The sequence below is a fragment of the Anopheles marshallii genome, chromosome 2 (assembly GCF_943734725.1).
Source record: "Anopheles marshallii chromosome 2, idAnoMarsDA_429_01, whole genome shotgun sequence".
In the NCBI taxonomy this organism is placed as follows: Eukaryota; Metazoa; Arthropoda; class Insecta; order Diptera; family Culicidae; genus Anopheles; species Anopheles marshallii.
The window spans coordinates 34,026,515-34,054,338 of NC_071326.1; the positions used below are offsets into that span (position 1 = coordinate 34,026,515).

The 27,824-nt window shown below is 38.8% G+C and overlaps 4 protein-coding genes across 4 annotated transcripts; 1 reads left to right on the top strand and 3 right to left on the bottom strand.

Moving 5' to 3' along the window:
- Positions 1 to 989: 989 nt before the first annotated feature.
- LOC128719591 (CLIP domain-containing serine protease B4-like) lies at positions 990 to 2,301 on the bottom strand. Its single transcript, XM_053813217.1, has 4 exons — positions 2,214 to 2,301; positions 1,976 to 2,139; positions 1,653 to 1,897; positions 990 to 1,581 (listed from the first exon to the last, which is right to left on the bottom strand). The coding sequence occupies exons 1-4, from the start codon at positions 2,299 to 2,301 to the stop codon at positions 990 to 992; spliced, it is 1,089 nt and encodes a 362-aa protein (XP_053669192.1).
- Positions 2,302 to 4,634: 2,333 nt separating this feature from the next.
- LOC128717885 (CLIP domain-containing serine protease B4-like) lies at positions 4,635 to 25,508 on the bottom strand (the record flags this gene model as incomplete). Its single annotated transcript, XM_053811559.1, has 6 exons — positions 4,635 to 5,226; positions 5,298 to 5,542; positions 5,647 to 5,810; positions 24,354 to 24,937; positions 25,009 to 25,241; positions 25,323 to 25,508. Coding segments are annotated over 6 exons (2,004 nt in total), but the record flags the coding sequence as incomplete, so codon positions are not given.
- On the top strand, positions 9,150 to 15,413 carry LOC128719589 (CLIP domain-containing serine protease B4-like). The gene is made up of 4 exons (XM_053813215.1): positions 9,150 to 9,237; positions 9,305 to 9,468; positions 14,491 to 14,741; positions 14,822 to 15,413. Exons 1-4 carry the CDS (start codon positions 9,150 to 9,152, stop codon positions 15,411 to 15,413), a joined length of 1,095 nt encoding a protein of 364 aa, XP_053669190.1.
- Positions 25,509 to 26,374: 866 nt separating the features above from the next.
- On the bottom strand, positions 26,375 to 27,678 carry LOC128719594 (CLIP domain-containing serine protease B4-like). The gene is made up of 4 exons (XM_053813220.1): positions 27,591 to 27,678; positions 27,352 to 27,515; positions 27,038 to 27,270; positions 26,375 to 26,966 (listed from the first exon to the last, which is right to left on the bottom strand). The coding sequence occupies exons 1-4, from the start codon at positions 27,676 to 27,678 to the stop codon at positions 26,375 to 26,377; spliced, it is 1,077 nt and encodes a 358-aa protein (XP_053669195.1).
- Positions 27,679 to 27,824: the final 146 nt, after the last annotated feature.

The following is a 27,824-nucleotide window of genomic DNA, read 5'->3' on the forward strand; positions in this document are numbered from 1 at the left end:
TAATGATGCCATCAAACTTTCACACACAATCAGGGTTTCTTGCACTGCATCTAATACATTATCGGTTCATTTTTCGCTTTGATAAGCGAGCTCTTAAATTTCAAAACCGTTGTCTTACAGCCGGAGCTTCATTGTGTTGCGATAAATTGTAGCATCAGAAATTGGTAATCATTTGCTATCATTTCTTAAGAATGTTTCCTTATTTTTTTTTTTTTTTTTGAAACGGTTTCAACGACTAAATTTCCATTTTTCCTGTTGTGTGTGTGATTCTACAAAAGAGCTCGTTTCTATGCCAGCAATTAGTCCCGATAACACTAATCTTCGTGGAAGCTGGATTTTTTTCTACAGTAGTCTAATCATTATTAATAGTAATTATTCACGATGACGCCTTTCCTAACATGGTGTTGTCGCTTACAACATGACATTACGAATTCGTCTTCCTGGTGTTCATTATCAAAACGAATATCGACTTACAGGGTGGTTAATTACCTCCACCTTACTAAACCTTTTAACACGCAGAAATCCTATCTTCAATTGAACACATTAATCATTGCATCTCAAATACATTCCATTTGTTTATGAAATCATAAGCTAAAAGCCAATCACTCCCAATAGTTCTGTGCTTCAGATACAAGTCTACACCGTTTATCTTTATTAAAATCTAATTCTAAATTAAATATCACAACGATCCGTACGAAACGTAAAGATTCTATACAAATAAAATGATAGAGAGTGATGGACGAACATTTTTTCAGCTTTAACGTCCTATTCAAAATACGAAGCTTCTTCATTATACTTTCAAAATTACACAGGTAATAAATCCATATGCCAATACAATGATATAATGGACATGAACGAATGCACTTATTGTGCGAAATCCACCAAGTGCTATTAACACCGTTCAACCAGTCAATGATTCAACCACCGTTTGAATCAGTCTTGGCGCGATATTCATCTCAAAAGGAAACCGGATAATTTTGCATTTGGATCTAGTACACATTGTTCCGTATCCAATCAACATATTCTGCCACGTTCGTATATACCCCTGGTTCATCAGGTACGCCGCACCATCCTGATCCAAAGCTGATCACACCAATCAGATACCATGCACCAGCAATCTGACGCATCAGAGGACCGCCCGAATCACCGCTACATGTGTCCTTGCCATACACACCACCGGCACACATTTGCTTCGTGTTTAACAAAATTCTATTTTCTTCATAAAATGATGCACACTCTTGCCAGCTCGTGACGTTCAACTCGACCATCAGCTTCACTTGGCTTGCAATAGCAATTTTGGTTTCACCCCAACCGGCAGCATAACTTGAAAATCCTACATGATCAAGATAACGGACCGATGCACTCAACTGTAGACAAATAGGTCGTACTGTTTCAGAGTACTGAACAGATCGGGTGAAACGAATCAACGCTATATCGTTTTTATAGCTATGATCCTCCGGGTCATAGTTGCTGTGAACAACAATCTTCTCAATCTCCAGATCGATCGGCGCTTTGGAGCAAAAGCCATCCTGACAATCATTAGCCGTTGACAAATCCCACTCGCCAAGGCGTACACGATGGCTACCAAGAATTGATAAGAATTTTACGATAATAGCATTTGTTGGTGGACGGAACGCTTCATTGATACTTACACCTTCCAACCAGCAGGAATCCGTTCAATGCAATGAGCAGCAGTAACAATATACCTCTCGTTGATAAGTGATCCTCCACAGCCGAATCCAAAGCTTCCGTCCAGTTTCCGAAACTCGATCAATGCCGTCCATGGAAACTCATTTATCTTCGTATCCTTACCACCAATTACACGATCGGACATTTGCATGCCGCAATGTGGAAATGTTGGTAGCAAAGCACTCAGGCTGGATGCAGCACAACACATCTGAGGTCAGGAAGATATTAGAGAAATTGAGTGTAAAAACTAATCAAACATCTGATTTCAACTCTATCGTCCACTCACCAATGTGTTTCGTTTTAGCATACCACACCGGCTTTGCGTGAGGAACTCTGTATCTTGTGGCGTGTTAATGGGTTTATTGTAGATGTTGACGAGTGGTTGACAGTCTCGGAAGAGAATACACTTGCCCGATTCTCCTGCAGGATTTACACAGCTTTCACCCAACTCTGACAAATTCGCAATTAACAACAATATTTTGAAAATGATGGACATCACGTCTATCACTAGCTGTTATGCATACCAAGCCCTGCTACAAATTGCCCTGTCCACCACACAAGACTGAGCAATAGATAACTCCATCGCTGCTGACTCGCATCATCAAACGGCATGTTGCGATATTTTCAGTCGGATGCACTACTTACCACCGTCGTGTTCAATCGTTAAAAGCAAACTATTGTTCATCAATAAAACCATCGCAAATATATGTGGCAAAAGATCACACTGCTGATGTATAGACTTTTTATAATAATAATAACAATAATAATAATTGAGTTCAAGCGATGGTTTACATCATCTGACAATGCCACATGTTTGATTTATGAGAAGGCCATTTGTCCACGCAGCTGCTAATCAATTCCTGAGAATTTAGAAAGCAATGGTTTAAAAAAAACATTAAGCGAGCAGTAATGTCTTGCAATACATGATGATACCATTGGATTGCTCAACATTAGAGTTCATTCTTGTTACGTATGCTATCAAACACACACATTTCATATATATGATTTGATTTCACCTCATTAGGCATGGTCATTACTACTATTTCAAATGACTATTCTACAAACATATGGTTTTTCGTAACGTTCGAACGTAAAACGTTCATTTTACATCGATCACTCCAGCCGAAAAAATTTCGCTTATCTATTACAAATTATCTATTACTAACATGACAGTTTGACAAAAGTTTTACAAGACAAAGGGATATCAGGTCGCTGCTATGAAAACATGTTTAAGTCGTCAAATTTTTGGCTACATTGGCTTGAGGCAAAATTTTATGTTTAAAAGCTCAGAAAAGCTTTATTTTAAAAAAAAAATACTGTTACGCCTCAGTAAGCAACACCTAACGCTATTTAGTTCATTTTATTTTTATATATTTTTGATAGGACTATGGTGATTTTCTCATACATTACAGCAAAGGATAACTCGAACATATTCAGGAAAAGAGTAAAGTTACCAGATCATTACTCTATCGCAGATCCTTCACAAATTCCGAGAACACCAGATTCCTACGCACCATTTGTTCATTGTCTCAAAGGGTATCGAACATGCTGTCGGAATCGTTCAAATCTCACCGGGGTCTGAACCAAGTGGACGGACTCTCCTGTTTGCTGTATATCATCGCTCGGGAAGGTTTGATACGAAGCGAGGACTTCGACATCCGGACCATGACTTTCACCAGATCTCAACCAATTCCTGGACTTCGCGGATGACATCGTCATCATCGGGTGTACATCTGCGGCTGTGTAAGATTGGATTGAGGATTCATGCGACGAAGAAAAACCTGCCTGCCGGGGGTCAGATCAGAGCCCGACTCAGAAGCAGAGTTTCAGTTGAGTTATCTGATCTCGAGATGGTAGGAGTTCTGTTACCTTGGTACGATCGTAACTTCAGACAATAACGTTGGTGAGCAGCGAAATTCGAAGACGCATTGTGATGGGAAATTGTGCCTACTACAGGCTCCACAATCTCCTACGATCCAAAAGACACCAGCAATACACGAAATGCACGTTATATCGCTCACTAATATGTCCGGTAGTCCTCTTCGGGTACGAGTCTTGAACTATGCTGACGGAGGACGTCAATACACTCAATATTTTCAAACAACGGGTGCTAGAGACAATCATCGGAGGTGTGTGCGAGCAGGGCGTGTGAAGATGGAGAAAGAACCGCGAGCTTTCTGAGCTGTTTGGCGTAGCTGCTATCCTGACGGTGGTCAAAACCGAAAGGGTACGATGGTTGGGGTACGTGATGAGGATGCCGGACTCAGGCCCTAGCAGGAAACTGCTCGTCAGCGATCCGTTCGGCACGAGGCGTACAGCAGCACAGCGAGTTTGATGGATCAGGTGAAACCTTAAGATTACATTAAACCTTAACCTGATCAGGTGGCCAAGAAGAAGTAAAAGTACCACTAGAGGATTGTTTTGTTGTGTACGTTTTTTCAGATTTTCTGCTTCTTTTATTGCACTATAATCTCTACTATTTCCGCAGTTCTTCGACTTTTTTCATCCGTTTTTGAATAATTAATCTTTCATGTGAAGGATTGGCCCGGATTGGATTTTGTGCAAGTCCGGTGCAACTACTAGATCCAGTTAGGGATAATGTGATCCTTTACTGTGGATATGTTGTGAATTAATTGATACCTCAAGTGTGTATGAATTCAACCTGTCTTCGTCTATGTTTGAGGAACGTGCTCGATGCGTTCCAATACGTTTATGCGTACACCACAGTAAAAGAAAAGTGAACGAAAACTATAAAAGATACTATTAAAATATAAGTTGCATTCTATGAAAAATCTGATTTTCCGTCACATATGCTTAATGAAATTTCTACTTGAGACAATGAAAAACGTGAGAACTTGTGCTTTAATCGAATGCTTTATTTCTACATTTAGGATTATAAATTTTCTGCACATAAAACGAAATTTGTTTATCGTGAACAATTGTTTCTAGTAGATATTGGCCTGTATCCAATCAATGTACTCAGCAACATTAGTATATACACCCGGTACACCGTCTGTGCCGCATTTCGTAGGTCCATAGCTGACCACACCGATCAGATACCATGCACCAGCAATCTGACGCATCAGAGGACCGCCCGAATCACCGCTACATGTGTCCTTGCCACGCACACCACCGGCACACATTTGCGTGGTTTTAAGCGAAACTCCTTTCTCCTGATAAATTCGTGCACAATCTTGCCAACTTGTGATGTTCAACTCGACCATCAGCTTCACTTCGCTTGCCGTTGCAGTTTCCGTTTTACCCCAACCGGCAGCATAACTCGGCTGTCCGACATGATTACGATTACGAAGCGATGCGCTCAACGGTAGACAAATAGGTCGTACTGTTTCAGAGTAGAGAACCGGGCGGGTAAAACGAATCAACGCAATATCGTTGATTATTTTATTATTTTTTAGGACGTAATTTCTGTGGTAAACAATCTTCTCAATCTCCAGATCGATCGGCGCTTTGGAGCAAAAGCCATCCTGACAATCATTAGCCTTTGACAAATCCCACTCACCAAGGCGTACACGATGGCTGCCAAGAATTGATAAGAATTTTACGATAGTAGCATTTGTTGTTGGACGGAACGCTTCATTGATACTTACATTTTCCAATCAGAACGAATCAGTTCGACACAATGAGCAGCAGTAACAACATACCGCTCATTGATAAGTGATCCTCCACAGCCGAATTTAAAACTCCCGTCCAGTATCCGAAACTGGATCAATGCCGTCCATGGAAACTCATTAATCTTTGTATCCTGACCTCCAACTACACGATCGGACATTTGTATGCCGCAATACGGAGATTTTGGTAACAAAGAAACCTGCTTGGATACTGCACAACACACCTGAGGTCATGTCGATCGGAAAGAATGCCAGATGTCATGATCGGAAATAAAATGAACATAAAAATAATATCGAACCTCTGATGATAATGCTTAAGAACACTCACCAATGTTTTTCGTTGTAACATACCACACCGGCTTTGCGTGAGGAACTCTGTATCTTGTGGCGTGTTAATGGGTTTATTGTAGATGTTGACGAGTGGTTGACAGTCTCGGAAGAGAATACACTTGCCCGATTCTCCTGCAGGATTTACACAGCTTTCACCCAACTCTGACAAATTCGCAATTAACAACAATATTTTGAAAATGATGGACATCACGTCTATCACTAGCTGTTATGCATACCAAGCCCTGCTACAAATTGCCCTGTCCACCACACAAGACTGAGCAATAGATAACTCCATCGCTGCTGATTCGCTCCATCAAACGGCATGTTGCGATATTTTCAATCGCATGCACTACTTACCACCGTCGTGTTCAATCGTTAAAAGCAAACTATTGTTCATCAATAAAACCATCGCAAATATATGTGGCAACAGATCGCGCTGCTGATGTATAGACTTTTTATAGTAATAATAATAATATTCGAGTTCAAGCGATGGTTTACATCCTCTGGCAATGCCACATGTTTGATTTATGACAACGCCATTTGACCACGTAGCAGATTATAAATTTCTGAGAATTTTGCTAGCAATATTTATGAAATACAGTAAGTAAGCAGTAATGCCTTACAATATATGATTATACGATTGAGCATCCCGACATTGCAGAACATTTTTATTATGTATGATATCGAACACATTCAATATATTTGGTCTAATTTAACTTAATTTGACATTGTCATCGTCATGGTCATTATGAAATTTAATCCAAAATTTATGATAAAACTCCCTGCAGCTTTTGTGATGTGAAGCTGTTGTTTATTGTATTTTAGCAAATGGGCGAAAATTACTATTTTACAAACGTTTGGGTTTTTATGTTCACTTCAGACAAAAATTCCAAACATTTTATTGTTCCTTTGATGAATCTCTTTTCCATTTCCTCATTTTTCTTTCTTAGATTTCTGAGTTTAAAATTTCTAAGGAAGAGTAAAGCAACTAAAATGATTACAACGTTGTTTACCGCGAGATGCAAGAAATACTAATTTTAGCTTATCTTAGCTTATCTAACGAAAGCTTATGCTTAGCTTATGTTTACGAAATACATCCACGAGTGATGAACAGGAAATGAACACAGGCACTGCACCAGCTAAAATACTACAAAAGAAACCAAGTAAAAAGCAGATTTGCACGCAGCGACGAGCACTTACACCGAACAAATACTGAACCTGGTGAATCGAGTGACAGATAAGTAACCAAGACAATCGGCAAGGTGAACAGTGCCTCAGTGCCTGTACGTTTTCTAACAATCCGTGTACCGGTTCGTTACACAATTTTCGGTACTTTTACCAACACAACTGTTTTTTTTTTATTTTCATTCAAATTTGCTTCAAACCCTTGTTTCATGTAGCTGAAGTCATCAGCTTCATTTAGTGTAATCTTCATTCGAGGTTAACTGATATCCTCACTACATTTTAAGTTTTTTGATTGAAAGTTGTTTCCCTATGGTTTGTTCACTTTTGCCTCGTTTGAATCAAGAGCATACTTTCGATTAGATAAATTTCCCCGAAGGCCGAACAGATCGGAAGAATCTTTAATGCAATCGTTTCAATTCTCGAGCAAACGTTTAAAAATCTGTTGATGACATTCCAGTGGATTCATAAAAAATTTTCTAATAGGCTTACCAGACGTACCGTATTTAACGGGATTTAATCTCGTTTTCCTAACCAAAAGTTGATGTCCCGTCGTATGCGTGAAAATTCCCAAATTGCCCCGTTTTCTCATGTCCTGCGCACTATTAAGATTTTGTTTATTTTTAATCAAACCCCATCAAATGTTTGATAGAACCGTCATAATTAATTACTTTTTATATTTTTCTGCGTGTTTTTTTTCTCATCGAATCGAGTTTATAAGTCTCAAAAGTTCAACGAACTGTGATCGAGGTGCATATATTAGGAATATAACTATGAATCATCTACACAGTACGTGTAGAACTGTTGAAAGAGGTTTGTGAAATTATCGGTGAAATTTTTTACGAAAAGCTACTCAAGCTTGCCAATACAAGGTTTCATTCTCTTGGGCTTTCGATTGAAAGGATTTGGAATATGTTTGGCAGACGACATTCGTATTTTCTCTCTCAAGATAAATGTCCTTTTATGCTTTGCGAATTTTTAGAAATCCTCACCTTTAAATTGTGGCAACTGTTCACTAGGGACCAACTGGTAACTTTCCAAACATGCATCAGCCTTGTTGAGGGTGACAATATTCCAGCTATTGAAGTTAGAGGTAATTGCAATTGAAGCAATAGCTAGGTCGAATAAATTGGGTGGATCAGCACCAGTAAAACTAATGGAATTCAAATCATGCTTGTCAAACAATAATTTGTGTTTGATAAATTTCTTCTGAATTACGGTTTTGCAGCGCAGAGTAATTTTTGCTAGGACTAAAAAAACGACGATCAATGATATAAGTTTTCTTTCCGTATGGTTTGACAAATTTCGGTTGACACAAATTTTGTTCGATAACCATAAATATGGGGTTTGTTTTAGTTATGTACGTTTTTTTCAGATATCCCGCTCCTTTTGTTGCACTATAACCTCAAGAACTCGAGGCCTACCATTTCCGCAGTTCTTTGACTTTTTTCATCCGTATTTGAATAATTAGTCCTTCAAACATGGGATTGGCCTGGATTGGATTTTGTGCAAGTCCGGTGCAACTACTAGATCCAGTTAGGGATAATGTGATCCTTTACTGTGGATATGTTGTGAATTAATTGATACCTCAAGTGTGTATGAATTCAACCTGTCTTCGTCTATGTTTGAGGAACGTGCTCGATGCGTTCCAATACGTTTATGCGTACACCACAGTAAAAGAAAAGTGAACGAAAACTATAAAAGATACTATTAAAATATAAGTTGCATTCTATGAAAAATCTGATTTTCCGTCACATATGCTTAATGAAATTTCTACTTGAGACAATGAAAAACGTGAGAACTTGTGCTTCAATCGAATGCTTTATTTCTACATTTGAGCAGAGTCCTTCCACACATTGCCATTGCCATGTCCAAAAAATGCAGAAAGCAGTTATATTTTAATTTTAGCATAAAAATCATAATCATGCCAATTAAGGTTGATATATTAAACATGGTGGATCTCATACATAATACAGACGACCTTCAATGTCGAGATGCTCAATGGTATCATCATGTTTTGCAAGACGTTACTGCTAACTTGATGTTTTCTAAAAAACATTCAACACAAATTTCTCAGGAATTGATAAGCGGCTACGTAGACAAATGGCCTTGCATTCAATCAAACATGTTTCTATGCCAGAGGGTGTAAATAATCCCTTGAAATCGATTATTATTGTTATTATTTATATTGTTATAAAAATATCCATACATCAGCAGAGCCACATATAAATGCAATGATTCGATTGATGAACAATAGTTTCCTTTAAACGATTGAACACAACGGTGGTACGCAGAACAACCTATTGAAATTAACGCAACATGGTATTTAATGGTGCGAGTCTGCCACGATGGAGTTTTCTATTGGTCATCCTTGTGTGGTGGACAGGTCAAAGTGTAACAGCGTCCGGTAAGCATGACAGCAACTTTTGAAAACATCATTTTCAAATGATTTACGATACTTTCGATTTTGTTAGAGGTGGGTCATGCCTGTAAAAATCCTATAGGAGAATCGGGCAAGTGCATCTACTTCCAGGATTGCCAACCACTCGTCAACTTGTACAATGATCCCTTTCAAACGCCAGAAGATACCGAATTCCTCACCCAAAGCCGGTGTGGTGTACATCGCCGGAAAATATTGGTGAGTGGACGAAACTGTCAGTGTCTGGTTTCATAAAAGCTTGAAAGCTCATTTTCTCTTGTATCCCCGTGACCACAGGTATGTTGTGCAACGTAATTCAGAGATCAATTGAAACACGCCCGATCGAAGAGCGAAAGTTGACAAATGCCGCGAGCGACGCTCACGATCGTGCTTTGCAGGAAAAATGGAAACGCGGCACTGCCATTGAACCGTTACACTGTCAACTATTGGGCAGCTCCTGAACTTGAGAATTGAGTAATTTTATAATGCGTGATTCACTTTGGATGAAATATTCGAATGAAAATTAAAAATAAAAATCGAAAATATAGAAAATGTAACTGACTTGATCCGTCACAGTTGCATCCCACGTATGGATTGAAAAGGTGAAGTAAGAAGCAGGTGGAAATATTTATTTTTTGTTATTTCTTGTTTTGTTTTGACCGCTGTATATTTGTGTCCACATAAAAGAAACTTTATTCGTGAAAGTGTTGTGTAATACACTAAATTATCAAAATCAAGCACTGACGAGACGCTACACGAACTAGTAGACAAAATACCCAAAATAGTAACCAAAATTGAAAACAAAGAGTACCTAATTTGAAGAAAATAAAACTATGCTGAGTTCTTACATTTTCTAAGCTTCTATATTTTCTATTTTAATTCTTGGAAAGAATGTTTTAGGCAACCAAAAGCAATTTATAATTTTCGATTGAGTAAATTAGTTATCTGAACTTATTTTTTTAAACTAGAAATGATAGAGTCTTTTTACTCCTTTCAAACGAGTTGGGAAAATACACCTTACTGGTTGAACAATTTTACAAACCATCCTGATTATCTTTCGAATATTCATTTTTTCATGCATTATAAAATTATTCTATTTTAAAGTTCAGGTGCTTCCCAATAGTTGACAGTGTAACGGTTCAATGGCAGTTGCATTATATGAATTCGCGCTTCCATTTTTCCTGCTAGGCACGATCGTGAGCGTCAACAATCGCTCTACGGTCGGTCGTGTTTCAATTGATCTCTGAATTACGTTGCACAACATACCTGTGGTCACGGGGATACAAGAGAAAATGAGCTTTCAAGCTTTTATGAAACCAGATACTGACAGTTCCATCTACTCACCAATGTTTTTCGGTTATGCACACCACACCGGCTTTGGGTGAGGAATTCGGTTTCTTCTGGAGTTTGATTAGGATCATTGTACATGTTGACGAGTTCTTGACAATTCTGGAAGTAGATACACTTGCCCGATTCTCCTATAGGATTTGTGCAGGCATGACCCACCGCTAGTAAATTCGAAATTATCATAAATGATTTGTAAGGTATGGAATTCACACATATTACTAGTTGTTCATACCGGACGCTGTTACACTTTGACCTGTCCACCACACAAGGATGACCAATAGAAATATCCATCGCTGTATTCTCGCACCTTCAAACACCATTTTGCGTTATTTTCAATCGGATGCACTACTTACCACCGTCGTGTTCAATCGTTAAAAGCAAACTACTTTTCATCAATCGAATCATCGCATTTATATGAGGCTCTGCTGATGTATGAATTTTTTTATAACAATAATAGTTGATTTCAAGTGATTCTAAGAAACCAGTATCAATGGAATTTATAACATGTTTTCACAAACGTAAGTAATAAACAAATATTTAACTAACTAGCTAAATAATTCCAAGTGATTATGTACATCCACTGGCAATGCCATATGTTTGATTGAATGCATGGTAGTTTATTCACGTGCAGCTACGTGATCAATTCCTGGAAATTTTTTATGGAATGTTTTTAAAACACATTCAATGAGCAGTAATGCCTTGCAATACCAGATGATTAAAACGAGTATCTTCACTTTCGAGGACATAGTAACTACGACAGGAAATCGAACACATTGAATATGTGTGGTCTTATTTAACAGTATTTGTAATGGTCATTGATATGTATGCTAAAATTATGATATAGCTTGCTCCTGTATTGTGATGTGTTGCCCTTTTATGTATGGTTCAGCGTAAAGACGATTAATCCTGTTCTACAAACCATGCTCTTATAATTGGAGTCTTACGCTTGCTTCAACAATTTTTTGATTTTTTTTTATTTTTGCTAGTTTAACTGACGGTTACAATATTACGCAACACAAATCCTGGGTATATGAAAACTCTATGACATGTGCAGCATGGTTTTATTGCCAAAAGATTACAACAGGTTTAGTGATTGTTTGGCCTGACACATAGTTAGCGCTAGTAGATTTAAATTCATACCATTTTTAGTTTACACCAACCTTGACACGACTCGTGTCCAAATTAGACAGCCATCGGAAAATTACTTCGTAAGTTACAGCATTATTTTCACTTACAATCAACAATCAGCATACAACTTCACTTTACAGTAGTTTTAATTTTTATGGATTTTTTGTGTTCATTTTACCATGTTTAAACTTAATAAGCACACTAATACTTGAGGATTTATTTTGATGGGGCAGTGTTCGAAAACTTTTCAACTAGGCAATTTTTCGCTGCGACTGTATGTTTTCCCATCAAAAAGCAATATTTTATAACCACGCGATTTTCCTATTTTCCATGATTTTTCAAAAGTTGCTTCACGCAAAATACTACAACTTACGAAATAATTATTCGATGGCTGTCTAATTAAAACATGAATCGTGTACAAACTAAAACTGGTATGGATTCAAATCTACTAGCTTCATCCATGTATCCGGAAAATCAATTTTGAGCCTGTTTGTTTGTAATCTTTTGAGAATATAACCATCCTATACATGTCATAGAGTTTGCGTACACTCCGGAAAGTTAAACTAGTCAAAGTAAAACTAAGTAATTCAAAAGGGCAATACATCACAATAATAAAATTAAGTTATATAGTTATACAGAAGTCAGCATGCATATCAATGCCTATGACAAACACAGTTAAATCTGACCATACATATAAAATTCGTTTGATTTCCTGCGTAGTAAGCACGATCTATAATGTGAAGATACTCGTTGTAATCATCTTGTTTTGCAAATAATTTCTGCTTACTGAATGTGTTTTAAAAACATTTCACACAAAATTCTCAGGAATTGATTAGAAGTTACATGAATAAACGACGCTGCATCAAACATGTGGCATTGCCAGTGCATGTACATAATCACATTAAATCAACTATTATGATTATTATTATTATTATTATTATTATTATTATTATTATAAAAAAATCTATACATTAGCAAAGCCACATATAAATGCGATGATTCGATTGATCAACAACAGTTTGCTTTTAACGATTGAACACGACGGTGGTAAGCAGAACAACTGATTGAAAATAACGCAAAATGGTGTTGGAAGGTGCGAGATTACAGCAATGGATATTTCTATTGGTCATCCTTGTGTGGTGGACAGGTCAAAGTGTAACAGCATCCGGTAAGCATGACAGCTAGTGATAGGCGTGATGTATATAGCGTTGAAGTATTTTTTTGTTAATTTCAAATTGGTTAGTGTTGGGTCAAGACTGCACAAATCCTGTAGGAGAGGCGGGCAAGTGCATCTACTTCCAGGATTGCCAACCACTCGTTAATATGTACAGTAATATATTTAAAACGCCAGAAGATACAGAGTTCCTCACCGGAAGCCGATGTGGTGTGCATAACCGAAAAATATTGGTGAGTGGACGGAACTGTCAGTATCTGGTATCATAAAGAATCAATTTCTATTGTATCCCCTTGATCAAAGGTATGTTGTGCAGTGTCAGAGTTCTATCAGAGAACTTCATTACCAGAACCTCAGAACCGTAGAACGAACTACGGTATGCAAATGTCCAGACGAGTTAGTAAGTAAAAATAACAAACTCAAGTAAAAATAGCAAACGAGTTAGTAAGTATAATTTTTGCATAAATATCATGACCACGCCACATGTGGGTACATCAGACCACATTAATTCAATGTGTTTGACCTTATTAAGCAGGATAATAAGGAAGTTCTCGAACGTGAAGATACTCGATGTAATCATTTTGTGTTGCAAGTCATTACTGCTTACTGAATGTATTTCAAAAACATTTCGTACAAAATTCTCAGGAATTGCATCCATGCGTTCCATCAAACATGTGGCATTGCCATTGGATGTAAATAATCACTTGAAATGTAATATTATCAATATTATTGTGAATAAATACATTACATACATTAGCAGTGCCACATACAAATGCGATGATTAGGTTAATGAACAATACCCAGTGAGACACCCAGTCAGACACTCTGTTAATTTATGACGAGTGATGACGCCCAAAATGCATCAAATAACACAGTATTTCTATGTTGAGCAGGTTTTTAAAATAATTTAAAAGCAACATTAATCCGTGATGCATGCTCTGTGAATGATTTTCTCTCAATTTACTGTTTCATTAAGCGGTAAATAGAGTGAAAATCAGTATGCCTCTAAGACCCATTGTAAACATGTCAAAACTGATTGAAAGGGTGAATTAAGGATTGCCAATATTCCCCTAATTTATCCTTAAGTTATCCGATAAATTAGGAGTGATTAAGGGGTAATTCAACGAAATATTCCTCACTGGGTAGTTTGCTTTTAATGATCGAACTCGACGGTGGTTAGCAGAACAACCGATTCAAAACATCGCAACATTGGTTTTGGTCACATTTCTATTGGTCACCCTTTTGTGGTGTACAGGTCAAAGAATACAAGTACTGGACATGCGTAACAGCCAGATGTAGCCACGATATAAATAGCGTTGAAGTAATTTTTGTTAATTTCAAATTTGTTAGCGCTGGGTCAAGACTGCACAAATCCTGTTGAAGAAGCGGGCAAGTGTATCTACTTCCAGAATTGCCAACCACTCGTCAACATGTACAATGATCCCTTTCAAACGCCTGAAGATACAGAGTTCCTCATTCAAAGCCGATGTGGTGTGTATCATGAGAAAATTTTGGTGAGTAGTCGGAACTATCTTTATTTCGTTTGATAAAAGCTTGGAAGCTAATTTTCTCTTATATCCTCATAACCACAGGTATGTTGTGCGGTGTCAAATTTAGGTCAGAGATCTTCGCTACCAGAACCTCCGAACTGCGGAATACAAATGTCCGATCGAGTATTTGGTGGTCATGATACAAAGATTAATGAGTTTCCGTGGACGGCGTTAATACAGTTTCAGAAGCCGGGCGGAAGCTTTGGTTTCCACTGTGGAGGATCACTTATCAATGAGCGGTATGTTGTTACTGCTGCCCACTGCATCAAATCGATTCCTCGCAGTTGGAAGGTGTAAGTATCAATGAAGCGTTCCATCCACCAACGTATGCTACTGCTTAACGATTGATCAACGTTTTATCCATTTTTGGTAGCCACCGTGTACGCCTTGGTGAGTGGGATTTGTCGATGGCCAATGATTGTCAGGACGACTTCTGCTCCAACGCACCGATCGACCTAGACGTTGAGAAGATTGTTGTTCACAGCAACTATGATCCGTACAATGGTAGCTTCGAAAACGATATCGCGCTGCTTCGTTTGACCCGGCCGGTTGACTACTCTGAAACAGTACGACCTATTTGTCTACCGTTGAGCGCATCTCTTCACAACCTCAATCATGTCGGACAGCCGAGTTATACTGTCGGTTGGGGTAAAACAGAAACTGACACGGAGAACGAGGTGAAGCTGATGGTCGAGTTGAACATCACAAACCTGCAAGAGTGTGCACGAATTTATCAGGAGCAAGGAGTTACGCTTAAAACCACGCAAATGTGTGCCGGTGGTGTGCGTGGCAAGGACTCATGTAGCGGTGATTCGGGCGGTCCTCTGATGCGTCAGATTGCTGGTGCATGGTATCTGATCGGCGTGGTCAGTTTTGGACCAAATAAATGCGGCACAGCTGGTATACCAGGTGTATACACTAATGTTGCTGAGTATGTTGATTGGATACAGGACAATATCTACTAGAAACAAATGTTTGCGGCACATCAAGCTCGTAATATGTGACTCGTCGATGTAAGCGAATAGAAAAATGAATAAACTTGAATTTAGAAATAAAGCATTTTATCAAAGCACGATTAAGCTCAGGGTTTTTTTGTGCCCCGAGGAGGAATATCTGTGTCTATTCATGCACACACATACACACACATACACATACATACAATACACGATCGAAAGATCAAAAGGTGAAACGCTTTAATAATTAATATTATCAACTTTGCCAATGCCACTATTCCACTACGTCGCACTGTGGTGGAATATGGTTATTTTATATGTATGGTCTGATTTAACCGCCAACTAACACTAGAATTAGTTGGCTCTAAGAAGAAAGTAAACAAATGACTGAACGAAAGAAATGCGCATACCGAGCAATGCAACAGCGGCTTAGAATGCAAGCACGCGCAGAGGAATACACATGGCTCAAAGGGGAGGAGAATAAAGTACACCACACCAAGAAAGAACTCTAGGAGCAACAATGGGTACGAGAACTTCGAAAAATCGCAGAGCATTACGGACCCCGAAGAAGTTTTATCAAGAGATAGCTGGTCACCAAAACAACTTCAGACCTAAGGTGACCTGTTGTCGAAATAAGGACCATGGAGATCACGTCAGTTCCCAGCCAGAGGTTCTCTCGTGATGGCCAACTTACGCAGGGGTGACGTACAAATAGGTGAACACACTTTCATAGTCGCCTAAAATTACATCTATCTTGGGTCAAAAGACAGCACCGCCAATAACATTGATGCTGAAATTCAAGCTAGGGTGTTGGCTGCCAACCGGTCATACTACAGTCTAAGGAAACTTCTTCACTCAAAACACCTGTCGCGACGAACGAAGCTGGGACTACATAGAACTTATATAGTTCCAGTACTCACATACGCCTCTGAGACACGGACTTTGCCCAAAACAGGTGAAGTCCTCTTAGCGTCGTTCGAAAGCAAGATGCTCAGAAGGATTGTTGATCCCGTTTGTGTGGAAGGACAAAGGAGAAGCCGCTACAATGACGAGCTCTATGAATTGTACGCAAATTCACCGTCGTACGCGGATAAGACTCACCAGGCTCCGGTGGGCTGGTCACGTCATGAGAATGATAACGAACGACCCAGCCCTTAAAGTTCTTTTAGGTCGTCCCCATGGACAAAGGAGACGTTGTAGGTCCAAATTGACATGGCATAATGGCGTTGATGCGTCCGCCAGGAAGGGCAGGATAATGGTTTGGTAGTAAAAAAAATTAATCGAATTCTTTATACTTAAGATGCTATCAAATGGTGATTTACTTCTAAACTTCTATCTATTATTCTATACTAATTTTGACGTTTAATCACATGTATGTTCCTCCTGTTTCTCCTCGAGACACTGAAAGCGTAAGAACTTCTGCTTTATTTCTACATTTGAGTTTATCCATTTTCCGAGCTTGATGTATCGCAAACAATTGTTTCTATTAAATATTGTTACGTATCCATTCAACATATTCAGCAACATTAGTGTATACACCTGGTACACCTTCTGTGCCGCATTTCGTAGGTCCATAGCTGACCACATCGGTCAGATACCATGCACCAGCAATCGGACTAGCATAACTTGCCTGTCCGACATGATTACGCTTACGAAGTGATGCGCTGCACGGTAGTCAAATAGGTGTACTGTTTCAGAGTAGTAACCCAACCGGGTAAAACGAACCAATGCGAAGTCGTTGATTATTTTGTTATCCTTATTATCCTTGTTTGTTTTCCTTTAGGATACGGGAAAAGGAGTCAGCTTCTATTTGTGCTGGTTCCATGGTTCGAATGATTCCGGGTCGATGTGGGTCTTTACTAGTTTTGTTTCAATCAATTCAGGAAAAAGCTTCGTTGTCGCCAAGTAAAATCGTAAACCCTGAGAAGCAAACTTTAGTTCTATTCTTTGTTGTTTTTGTTTGTTTGTTTGTTTACTCAATCTAATCATCGCATTTATATGTAGCTCTGCTAATGTATGGATTTTTTATAACAATAATAATAACATAGTTTGAGTTCAAGGAATTCTTTACACCCTCTGGCAATGAAACATGTTTGATTGAATGCAAGGCCATTTGTCTAAATAGCCGCTTATCAATTCCTGAGAAATTTGTGTTGAATGTTTTTTAAAAAACATTAAGTTAGCAGTAATGTCTTGCAAAACATGATGATACCATTGAGCATCTCGACATCTCAAAGGTCAACTGTACTATGTATGAAATCCACCACATTGAATGTATGTACTCTGATTGAACCTTATTTGGCATGGTCATGATATTTATGCTAAAATTAAAATATAACTGCTTTCTGCTTTTGTGTTGGGCAGCCATTGTTTTATGTGTTTCAGCAAACAGAACTATTACAACTAATCATAGCACGAACTAGTACTAACCAGTAACTAACCTCTTTCAAAGTACATATTGACTTCAAGTTAAAATCCCCGCAGTACGCCATACTCGCTATATGCGATTTCGTAATTCGCTATGTTTTTGAAAAATGACAACTCAAAGATAATAAAAGGAATTCTGGAAATGGCAGTTCCAACAACTTGGATACGCAGTGAAAAAATAGATCAAATGGAAAGTTTAATAGTTATTATTGTAAAATAAATTAATGAATGAACATGCGAATTCCTCTTAGTTCCACGCAATTTAATTGTTTTCTGTGACCCCTTATACATGTCTATATTTCAACTCTTCAACATGAAGTATAAATGAGTTTTCTAAGGAAATTCTATATATGCAAAAAATGATACACGCTACAGCGATCGATCCCAAACATAAGCTACTGTGTATAAAAATTTTGATCAGATGCAAAAGAAGAAGAACAAGAAACTGGTTCCCGAAAACTGGCTTAAAGTTCAGATGATTTTCACTGTATTAAAATCAGATATCGCTCACTAAACCGGAAAGGCATTAGTTTCCTTTTATGCCTATATTTTCGGCCGAATACACCAAAGGTAAGGTACACTCCGGAGTTTTGTTGCGTAGCCATGCGACTAGGTCCTTAGCTAGTCAAAGTAAAAAGAAACATTATTTTAAAATTCTCGTTCTGTAGCAAGCGTTAGTCTTCTGAAGCCATTGTAATAGCGTAAGAAGGAGAAGGGAACTACTTTTATTAAATGTGTTTGATTACATGCACAACAAGAATGTTCTCTAATGTTAAGATACTGAATGTAATTGTTATGGACCACCCTATGTCGCATCGGTGGATCCGACACGGTAACTCACCGCTGACAGGTAACGGCCAGCGGTCGATGGTGTAAGTGCGATCCACCGGTGCCAGCGAGGTCAGCGTACGGGCGCGCGCGGCCAGACACTTCGGTTCGGACAAGCGAGACTCCAGCCTCTCAGTGCATGCCAGTGTGCATGTTGTAAGGTGTCAAATTTCGGTATAGAATATATTACTTTATAATACGTGTGTTGTAAACGGTTCACGTGTAATTCATTTTCGTGCATGTATAGTGTCGTCCTATTTGGCGCGAAAGAAAACATAAAAGTAATCATCATGTTTTGCAAGGCATTACTGCTAACTTGATGTTTTTCCGTCCATTCCACACAGAATTCTCAGAAATTGATTAGCAGCTTTAATAAACGGCCGTGCATTCAATGAAACATGTTTCTATGCCAGAAGGTGTAAATAATCAATTGGAGTCAACTATTATTATTATTATTATTATTGTTAAAAATTCTATACATTAGCAGAGCCACATATAAATGCGATGATTCGATTGATCAACAATAGTTTGCTTTTAACGATTGAACTCGACGGTGGTAAGCAGAACAACCGATTGAAAATAACGCAAAATGGTGTTTGAAGGTGCGAGAATACAGCGATGGATATTTCTATTGGTCATCCTTGTGTGGTGGACAGGTCAAAGTGTAACAGCGGCCGGTATGCATAACAGCTTGCGTTATATGCGTGAAGTCCATCATTTTCAAATCATTTATGATAATTTCGATTTTGTTAGCGTTCCATCATGACTGCACAAATCCTGCAGGAGCAGCGGGCAAGTGTATCTACTTTAATGATTGTCAAGAACTCGTCAACTTATACAATAATCCCTTTCAAACGCCTAAAGATACAGAATTCCTCAACGCAAGCCGGTGTGGTATGCATAATGATAAAACATTGGTGAGTAGATGTGACCCCTTACAGAACTGTCAGTATCTGGTTTCAGAAAAGCTTGAAAACTCATTTTCTCTTGTATCCCCTTGACCACAGGTATGTTGTGCAACGTAATTCAGCGATCAATTGAAACACGACCGACCGTAGAGTGATTGTTGACAAATGCCGCGCGCGACGCTCACGATCGTGCTTTGCAGGAAAAATGGAAACGCGGCACTGCCATTGAACCGTTTCACTGTCAACTATTGGGAAGCTCCTGAACTTAAGAATTGAGTAATTTTATAATGCATGAAAAATTGAATATTCTAAAGAAAATCAGGATAGTTTGTAAAATTGTTCAACCTGTAAGGTGTATTTTCCCAACTCGTTTGAAAGGAGTAAAAAGACTCTATCATTTCTAGTTAAAAAAATAAGTTCAGATAACTAATTTACTCAATCGAAAATTATAAATTGCTTTCGGTTGCCTAAAACATTCTTTCCAAGAATTAAAATAGAAAATATAGAAGCTTAGAAAATGTAAGAACTCAGCATAGTTTTATTTACTTCAAGTTAGGTACCATTTTATTTTCAATTTTGCTTACAATTTTGTCTGCTAGTTCATGTAGCGTCTCATCAGTGCTTTTGATAATTTAGTGTATTACACAACATTTTCAAGAATAATTTTTTTTTAATCTGGACAGAAATAAACAATAATAAAACAAAACAGAGAAATTAATAAAACCGAACAAATCTACCTGCTTCTAACTTCACCGTTTATAAACTAAATTCAGCCGTTAGATGCAGCTGTGATGAATGTGAAGATCAGTTCAAGTTGGGAGTTGCATTTTTTCTTGTCCGTAAGATGAATTTCTATTTATGTGAAGTATTTCGGATCAATTCAGTTCTGTTCCTTTAAGTGCTTTTCAAATCATATGTTATGATGAGATGATGAGCGTAGAAAGCGATTTGCTTTCGTGCTTGGTATTTTTAAAAATGCGCTTACAAAACGCATTGAATGTAATAATTTCTGCAGCAATTTAGTGATTAAGGTAAATGTTACGTGGTACAGTCCTAAAAACTGAATTTGCAACCATTTCGAATGGAATTCAGATTCACCGTCAGTCACCTATCTGAATAGTCAATCCTGCGATTGGCCCGGAAGAAGTAATGTACCGGTCCTGTATGCTTGTCAAATTTGTATGAAGTAAACTTTTCTACGACTTTGTATAAGAAGCGTTTTTATTACGTTCTATTTCGTTAAAAAATTACTTTAAATATTTGTATTGTTTGCGATTTTTTTTATTTAGAAGTTTTCCGAGAATTTCAAAATTTTACTATAAACGGAATTATTTGATAGATTTTTTGTTAATTAATTTATCAGAAGAAAGAAAACAAATTAGAAATTTATTTTAGAAATTTATTTAGAATTTTATTTAGAAATTTATATAAATATACTAAAAAAGAAAGAAAAAACACAATAACGAAAAATAAAATGAAATTAAAAGGAGAAGGATATGAAAAGGAAAAGTAGTGCAGATATGCTGCTGTGCCAATCCATCGTACTCTCTGCGCGACAAAGCTGCCTGCGATAAAACCGCGCCAACAGTATGAAAACAGGGATGGAGGAATGGAGTAGATATTAGGGGAGCTTATGACTGTTACGCATGTGTTTATTTATCACGAGACTTATTAACACAGGTACAAGATCGTCTCTTTTCCGCTCCCAAAATTTCTTAAAAGAATGTAAGAAATTATGATTTATTTTCCATATTTGATGATCTAGTTTGGTTTGGCGTCGAATTGTTTAGTAATTTCTTCTGAGAATTTGGATCCGGAGAGAATATTGAGTCAGTGTTGTTGTCTAATAAGCACTCTGTTTCTTCTGCATTGTATACTAAGCAGGCGGTAAGGATATATCTCACTGTAACTTGTACACCACAGCTTAAACATGTTGGAAGGCTCTGTGGTATGCTGGAGCTAGGAGTTTTTTAAACCTTTCTTCTTCTAGTGATAGGATTTTAGTACCTTATAAGGTTTTGAGTAATGACCAACACTTTAGTAGACGGAGGATTATAGGTCTGGAAGCTCTACATTGTCGGCATCCTAGTATTTTGAATTTATTTATACTAGTTTCAACAGTTTGATATATATAAACGGATTTTGGCTTGTCTAGTTTTTGGTGTCATTGCATTATTATAAGTAATTGATTTTGTTTTGCCAGATTTATTTATTTGTTTACCTTTTCTAATGTGTAATTTTTTTTATTTATCAGTAGAGACCTTGAACCCTGGATATGGTTGCTAGATTATAAGCTTGTGGATGCGGAAGTTATGAGGACAATGTCTTCTGCATGTATCAGAGGTATAATTAGGGGGGAAACTAAAGGAATAAGGATTGGTTGCTAATTAAAAAAGAGTGGGAGATAGGATGGCACCCTGCAGGACTCAACTTTCTAAGGTATACTGTTGTGATGAATAAGAGCCAATAATAGCCGGAATCATACTTAAAGCCAGTTTGTTGTCTATGCCAGCACCCCATACAACTGACAAGCCAAGTTATGGGGTTATTAGAACTGACCGATTCTGCCAAGCGATTTTGTAGTCCATTTGTCAGATCGCGTTTGACAAATAGACGACAATCCTTAAACCGGAATCGAGCATGCACAATTCCGATTTGTTCCGCTATTATTTAAAGAGATATAATTGATATGTTTGATATTGATATGAAGCTTCCGCTATTTCAATTAGATCAGCTATGGGGTTTTGAGAATTTAAAATGATAATTTTTGGTTTGGATACCTATCCACCTAATTGTTTGACTCTTCTCCATAGATCTTTTGAAGAGATTGTAGGATTGTTTTGTTAGTATTTTTTCCCATGTAGGTTCCTTAGCTCGTTTGACCACCTTTTGTGTGCATTAAATCTTAAGGCTTAGCGCTGTATATTGGCGTCATTTACCTACCCCCCGATCGTAGTTCATCTGCAACTGTATTGGGATTATTGCATGAGAGTGAAGCGGCTATCACTGAGATAATGAATCCAAATGATCTCTTACTCCTATTTGGTGATTTCAACACTTTCGTCGCTCTTCTTGGATACCTGCTCCTTTGCCGCGGAAATTCTACATCCCTAGCAGCATGCAAAATGTAAACTCTATGCTTGTGGATGGTATGAATGCTAACCGTTTTACGCAAATTTCAGACGTGAAAAATTATCGTGATCAACTGGACAACTGGACCTAATATTTGCAAATGAGGCTGTGATTGAGACTTGCCCCAACGTTTGTCGTTCAACACCGCCTTTGCTCCCGCAGGATTATCTTCACCCTGCGTTTGAAGAGTCCCTAACTATTTCAATGGTTCCCCTACCACCAAGGGAACGCGCATCGTCCACCCCGATTCTACTTTAAACGAGTGTAATATCGGAGTTTTTTGGAAATCATGGAAAGCCCCGACTGGTCGTTCATCGAAGGAGTTCGCAATTTGAATGAAGTTGTCTCCCAATTTTGTGATGTCACTGTTGCGGCATTCCCTTTATGTTGCCCCTCCTTATCTCCCGTGGTCAAATAGATCGCGGAGAGTACTAAAATCTGACGAAAAACTAAACTTCGCCTTTACCGTCGCAACCGAATTACTCATTATGTGCGCCTTTACAAATATGCGGCAAGGACTTCTTGTGTTCATAACCGTTGGCTTCACAATGCTTATGTAACACGAATTCAAGATCCTTTCATTTCTCGCCCGAGAACATTCTGGCGCTACTGCAAGGCCCAAGTTAACCTTTCCATTTACCTACACTCCTCCTACATATCCTTGGATGATGTGTCGGCGTGTACCCCTGCTGAGCAAAGTAATCTGTTGGCCAAGCATTTTCGAGTGATTTTTCACTCAGATAACAATTATTTGCCTATCGCTAAATACCTGTCCTATGCTGCTACTTTAAATCTGCATTGCTGGAACCAGAACCAGAACCAGTGCATAAGAAGGGAGATAGGGGCGATCCTCGTAACTATCGTGGTGTCTCCCTGCTTTGTGCTCCATCCAAGATTTTGAATACGTTGTCCTCTTCTCAGTCCTTCCTTGTGTATCTTTTTACATTTCTCGTCATTGGCATGATATTAGGCCGAAACGTTCTTCCTCGTCTTACCTCATGTCCCTTGTATCTTAGTGTTAGAGAATATTTTCATTAGCCGTCAAGTAGAAACTGTCAATACTGACGTTAAAGCAGCTTTCGACAGTATTCCGATTGACCTTTTGCTTGCCAAATTGAATAAACTCGGCCTGGGGAGGCCTATAACCATCTTCGTGCTTCCTCTTCCTTATCATTTCCTTAATATTAATTATTCGGTTACATTGTTTAGCCTTTAAGGCAGACGTATGTTACAGTTAAATAAATAAGTTTAATTAAATATCCCTGTAATTGATGCACTCTAGTTTATCTCCCTTCTTGTATGTGGTAGATGATACCAAGATTCCAATTACAATGCATCGATTCACTACCCCATCCCTCATTAATAATTCGATGAATTTTGTTCTCATATTATTCTTGAGCCGACGGATGGGTTTTCGGGTTTCGTCAATGCTAGATATCATCTACTAGTGGAGCCTCTAGCTGCTAGTTGAACTGATCGTTCGTAGATACTGCTACCCAGGACAGTTAGAGGACTCAGGACACTGAAACCCGTGAATAGTTGGGCTTTCATCGAATGCTTTATTTCTACATTTGTGTTTATCCGTTTTTCTATTTGCTTATACCCACGAATCACATATCACGAGCTTGATGTGCCGCAAACAATTGTTTCTAGTAGATATTGTCCCGTATCCAATCTACATACTCAGCAACATTAGTGTATACACCTGGTACACCGGCAGTGCCGCATTTATTTGGTCCAAAACTGACCACACCGATCAGATACCATGCACCAGCAATCTGACGCATCAGAGGACCGCCCGAATCACCGCTACATGTGTCCTGGCGAAACACACCCCCAGCACACATGTGTGTGGCTGTTAACAAAATTCTCCAACGCTGATAAGCTCGTGCACACTCTTGCGAGCTAGTGACGTTCATCGAAACCTTCAGCTTCATCTCACTCGCTGTAGCATTTTCTGTTTTACCCCAACCGACAGCATAACTCGGCCGTCCGACATGATCACGATTACGAAGCGATGCGCTCAACGGTAGACAAATAGGTCGTACTGTATCAGAGTACTGAACAGATCGGGTGAAACGAATCAACGCTATATCGTTTTTATAGCTATGATCCTTCGGGTCATAATTGCTGTGAACAACAATCTTCTCAACGTCCAGATCGATCGGTACATCGGAGCAAAAACCATCCTGACAATCATTAGCCGATGACAAATCCCACTCGCCAAGACGTACACGATGGCTGCCAACAATTGATAAGAATTTTACAATAGTAGCAGTAGGTTGTTTATAAAATAATTCTTCGAAACTTACACAGCGTCCTTGTGAATGCAATGGGCAGCAGTAACAACATATCGCTCATTGATAAGTGATCCTCCACAGTGGAAATCAAAGCTTCCGTCTGGTTTCTGAAACTCGATCAACGCCGTCCACGGAAACTCATCGATTTGTGTTGGCTGACCGCCAAGAACACGATCCGACAGTTGCACACCGCAATGGGGAGGCTCTGGTAATGAAGATTTCTGAATAGACCCTGCACAACATACCTGTGATCACATTATGATGTAAAAGGAAATTGAGTGTAAAAATAAATCAAACACCTGATTTCAACTCTTTCGTCCACTCACCAATGTTTTTCGTTGTATCATACCACACCGGCTTTGCGTGAGGAACTCTGTATCTTGTGGCGAGTTAATGGGTTTATTGTTAATGTTGACGAGTGGTTGGCAATCTCGGAAGAGGATACACTTGCCAGATTCTCCTGCAGGATTTACACAGCTTTCACCCAGCTCTAACAAAATCGAAATGAACAAAAAAATATTTGAAAATGTTGGACATCACGTCTATGATTAGTTCTTTTGCGTACCGAACGCGGTAACACTTTGCACTGTCCAGCACATGAGAATAACCAGTGGAAGACTCCATCGCAAAAGGTTCACACTACCAATCATCTTCTTGTGTTAATTTAGTACGGTTGTACTACCAACACCACCGTTACGTTCAACCGATGGACAACGACTATTGGAAATCAAACTTCTGAAACATCAACAAGTGTTAACAGCATCCCTATCAGCACTGATACAAGCTGTGTGCAGTGCTTCAGTTTTAAATGTGTTTAACCTCTGACATTTATTTTGGAAATTTTCAGAATGTCCGATAATGGTACCTTGCTAACACTAACTTTAATCTAGAAATTTTCTAATCAGAATTAATTTTAAGTTATATGTACTTTCTCTTCGAACTGGTTGTCCAGCTGTAGGTGATTGCCACACGGGGTTTAATGCCAGTCCATTCCATTTCCATTACATTTGATTAAATCATATTTGAACTGTACAGCCATATGAAGGACCGAGTTTCCAGCTACGTGTTGAATAAGTCACCGAATGCCAGAAGTTACGTACAAAGACCTTCCATTTCACAATGCTACAGAAGAAGCACCAGAGCACCAGAACTTTCGAACGAAACTTTGCAAGATAAAAGTGAATTGTGAGTCATTCAAACCTTATGGAAGCTTTCCTCCATGAACATTCATAGATATTTCTCCTAGGTACACTGAAACCCGTAAATAGTTGTGCTTTCATCGAATGCTTTATTTCTATATTTGTGTTTATCCGTTTTTCTATTTGCTTATACCCACGAGTCACATATCACAAGCTTGATGTGCCGCAAACAATTGTTTCTAGTAGATATTGTCCCGTATCCAATCTACATACTCAGCAACATTAGTGTATACACCTGGTTCACCGGCCGTGCCGCATTTATTTAGTCCAAAACTGACCACACCGATCAGATACCATGCACCAGCAATTTGACGCATCAGAGGACCGCCTGAATCACCGCTACATGTGTCCTTGCCACGCACACCCCCAGCACACATGTGTGTGGTTTTAAGCAAAATTCCCCCACGCTGATAAGCTCGTGCACACTCTTGCGAGCTAGTGACGTTCATCTCAACTTTCAGCTTCATCTTACTCGCTGTACCATTTTCTGTTTTACCCCAACCGACAGCATAACTCGGCCGTCCGACATGATCACGATTACGAAGCGATGCGCTCAACGGTAGACAAATAGGTCGTACTGTATCAGAGTACTGAACAGATCGGGTGAAACGAATCAACGCTATATCGTTTTTATAGCTATGATCCTTCGGGTCATAATTGCTGTGAACAATAATCTTCTCAACGTCCAGATCGATCGGTACATCGGAGCAAAAACCATCCTGACAATCATTAGCCGATGACAAATCCCACTCGCCAAGACGTACACGATAGCTGCCAACAATTGATAAGAATTTTACAATAGTAGCAGTAGGTTGTTTATAAAATAATTCTTCGAAACTTACACAACGTCCTTGTGAATGCAATGGGCAGCAGTAACAACATATCGCTCATTGACAAGTGATCCACCACAGAGGAAACCAAAGCTTCCGTCTGGTTTCTGAAACTCGATCAACGCCGTCCACGGAAACTCATCGACGTGTGTTGGCTGACCGCCAAGAACACGATCCGACAGTTGCACACCGCAATGGGGAGGCTCTGGTAATGAAGATTTCTGAATAGACCCTGCACAACATACCTGTGATCACATTATGATGTAAAAGGAAATTGAGTGTAAAAATAAATCAAACACCTGATTTCAACTCTTTCGTCCACTCACCAATATTTTTCGTTGTAACATGCCACACCGGCTTTGCGTGAGGAACTCTATATCTTGTGGCGAGTTAATGGGTTTATTGAAAATTTTGACGAGTAGTTGGCAATCTCGGAAGAGGATACACTTGCCAGATTCTCCTGCAGGATTTACACAGCTTTCACCCAGCTCTAACAAAATCGAAATGAACAAAAAAATACTTGAAAATGTTGGTCATCACGTCTATGATTAGCTCTTATGCGTACCGAGCGCTGATACACTTTGCACTGTCCAGCACATGAGAATAACCAATGGAAGACTCATTCGGGAAATGTTCACACTACCAAACACCATCTTACGATAATATGACACACCTATGGTACTTGCACCACCGTTTCGTTCAACCGATGGACAACGACTATTGGAAATCAAACTTCTGAAACATCAACAAGTGTTAACAGCATCCCTATCAGCACTGTTACAAGCTGTGTGTAGTGCTT

Coding starts and splice junctions, on each gene's coding strand:
- LOC128719591 (XM_053813217.1), bottom strand. CDS start 2,301: ATGCCGTTTGATGATGCGAGTCAGCAGCGATGGAGTTATCTATTGCTC. Junction 2,140..2,213: donor GCAATTTGTAGCAGGGCTTG/GTATGCATAACA, acceptor CGAATTTGTCAG/AGTTGGGTGAAAGCTGTGTA. Junction 1,898..1,975: donor TGCTAAAACGAAACACATTG/GTGAGTGGACGA, acceptor TCCTGACCTCAG/ATGTGTTGTGCTGCATCCAG.
- LOC128719589 (XM_053813215.1), top strand. CDS start 9,150: ATGGTATTTAATGGTGCGAGTCTGCCACGATGGAGTTTTCTATTGGTC. Junction 9,238..9,304: donor TCAAAGTGTAACAGCGTCCG/GTAAGCATGACA, acceptor CGATTTTGTTAG/AGGTGGGTCATGCCTGTAAA. Junction 9,469..14,490: donor TACATCGCCGGAAAATATTG/GTGAGTGGACGA, acceptor TCATAACCACAG/GTATGTTGTGCGGTGTCAAA.
- LOC128719594 (XM_053813220.1), bottom strand. CDS start 27,678: ATGGTGTTTGGTAGTGTGAACATTTCCCGAATGAGTCTTCCATTGGTT. Junction 27,516..27,590: donor GCAAAGTGTATCAGCGCTCG/GTACGCATAAGA, acceptor CGATTTTGTTAG/AGCTGGGTGAAAGCTGTGTA. Junction 27,271..27,351: donor TGTTACAACGAAAAATATTG/GTGAGTGGACGA, acceptor ATGTGATCACAG/GTATGTTGTGCAGGGTCTAT.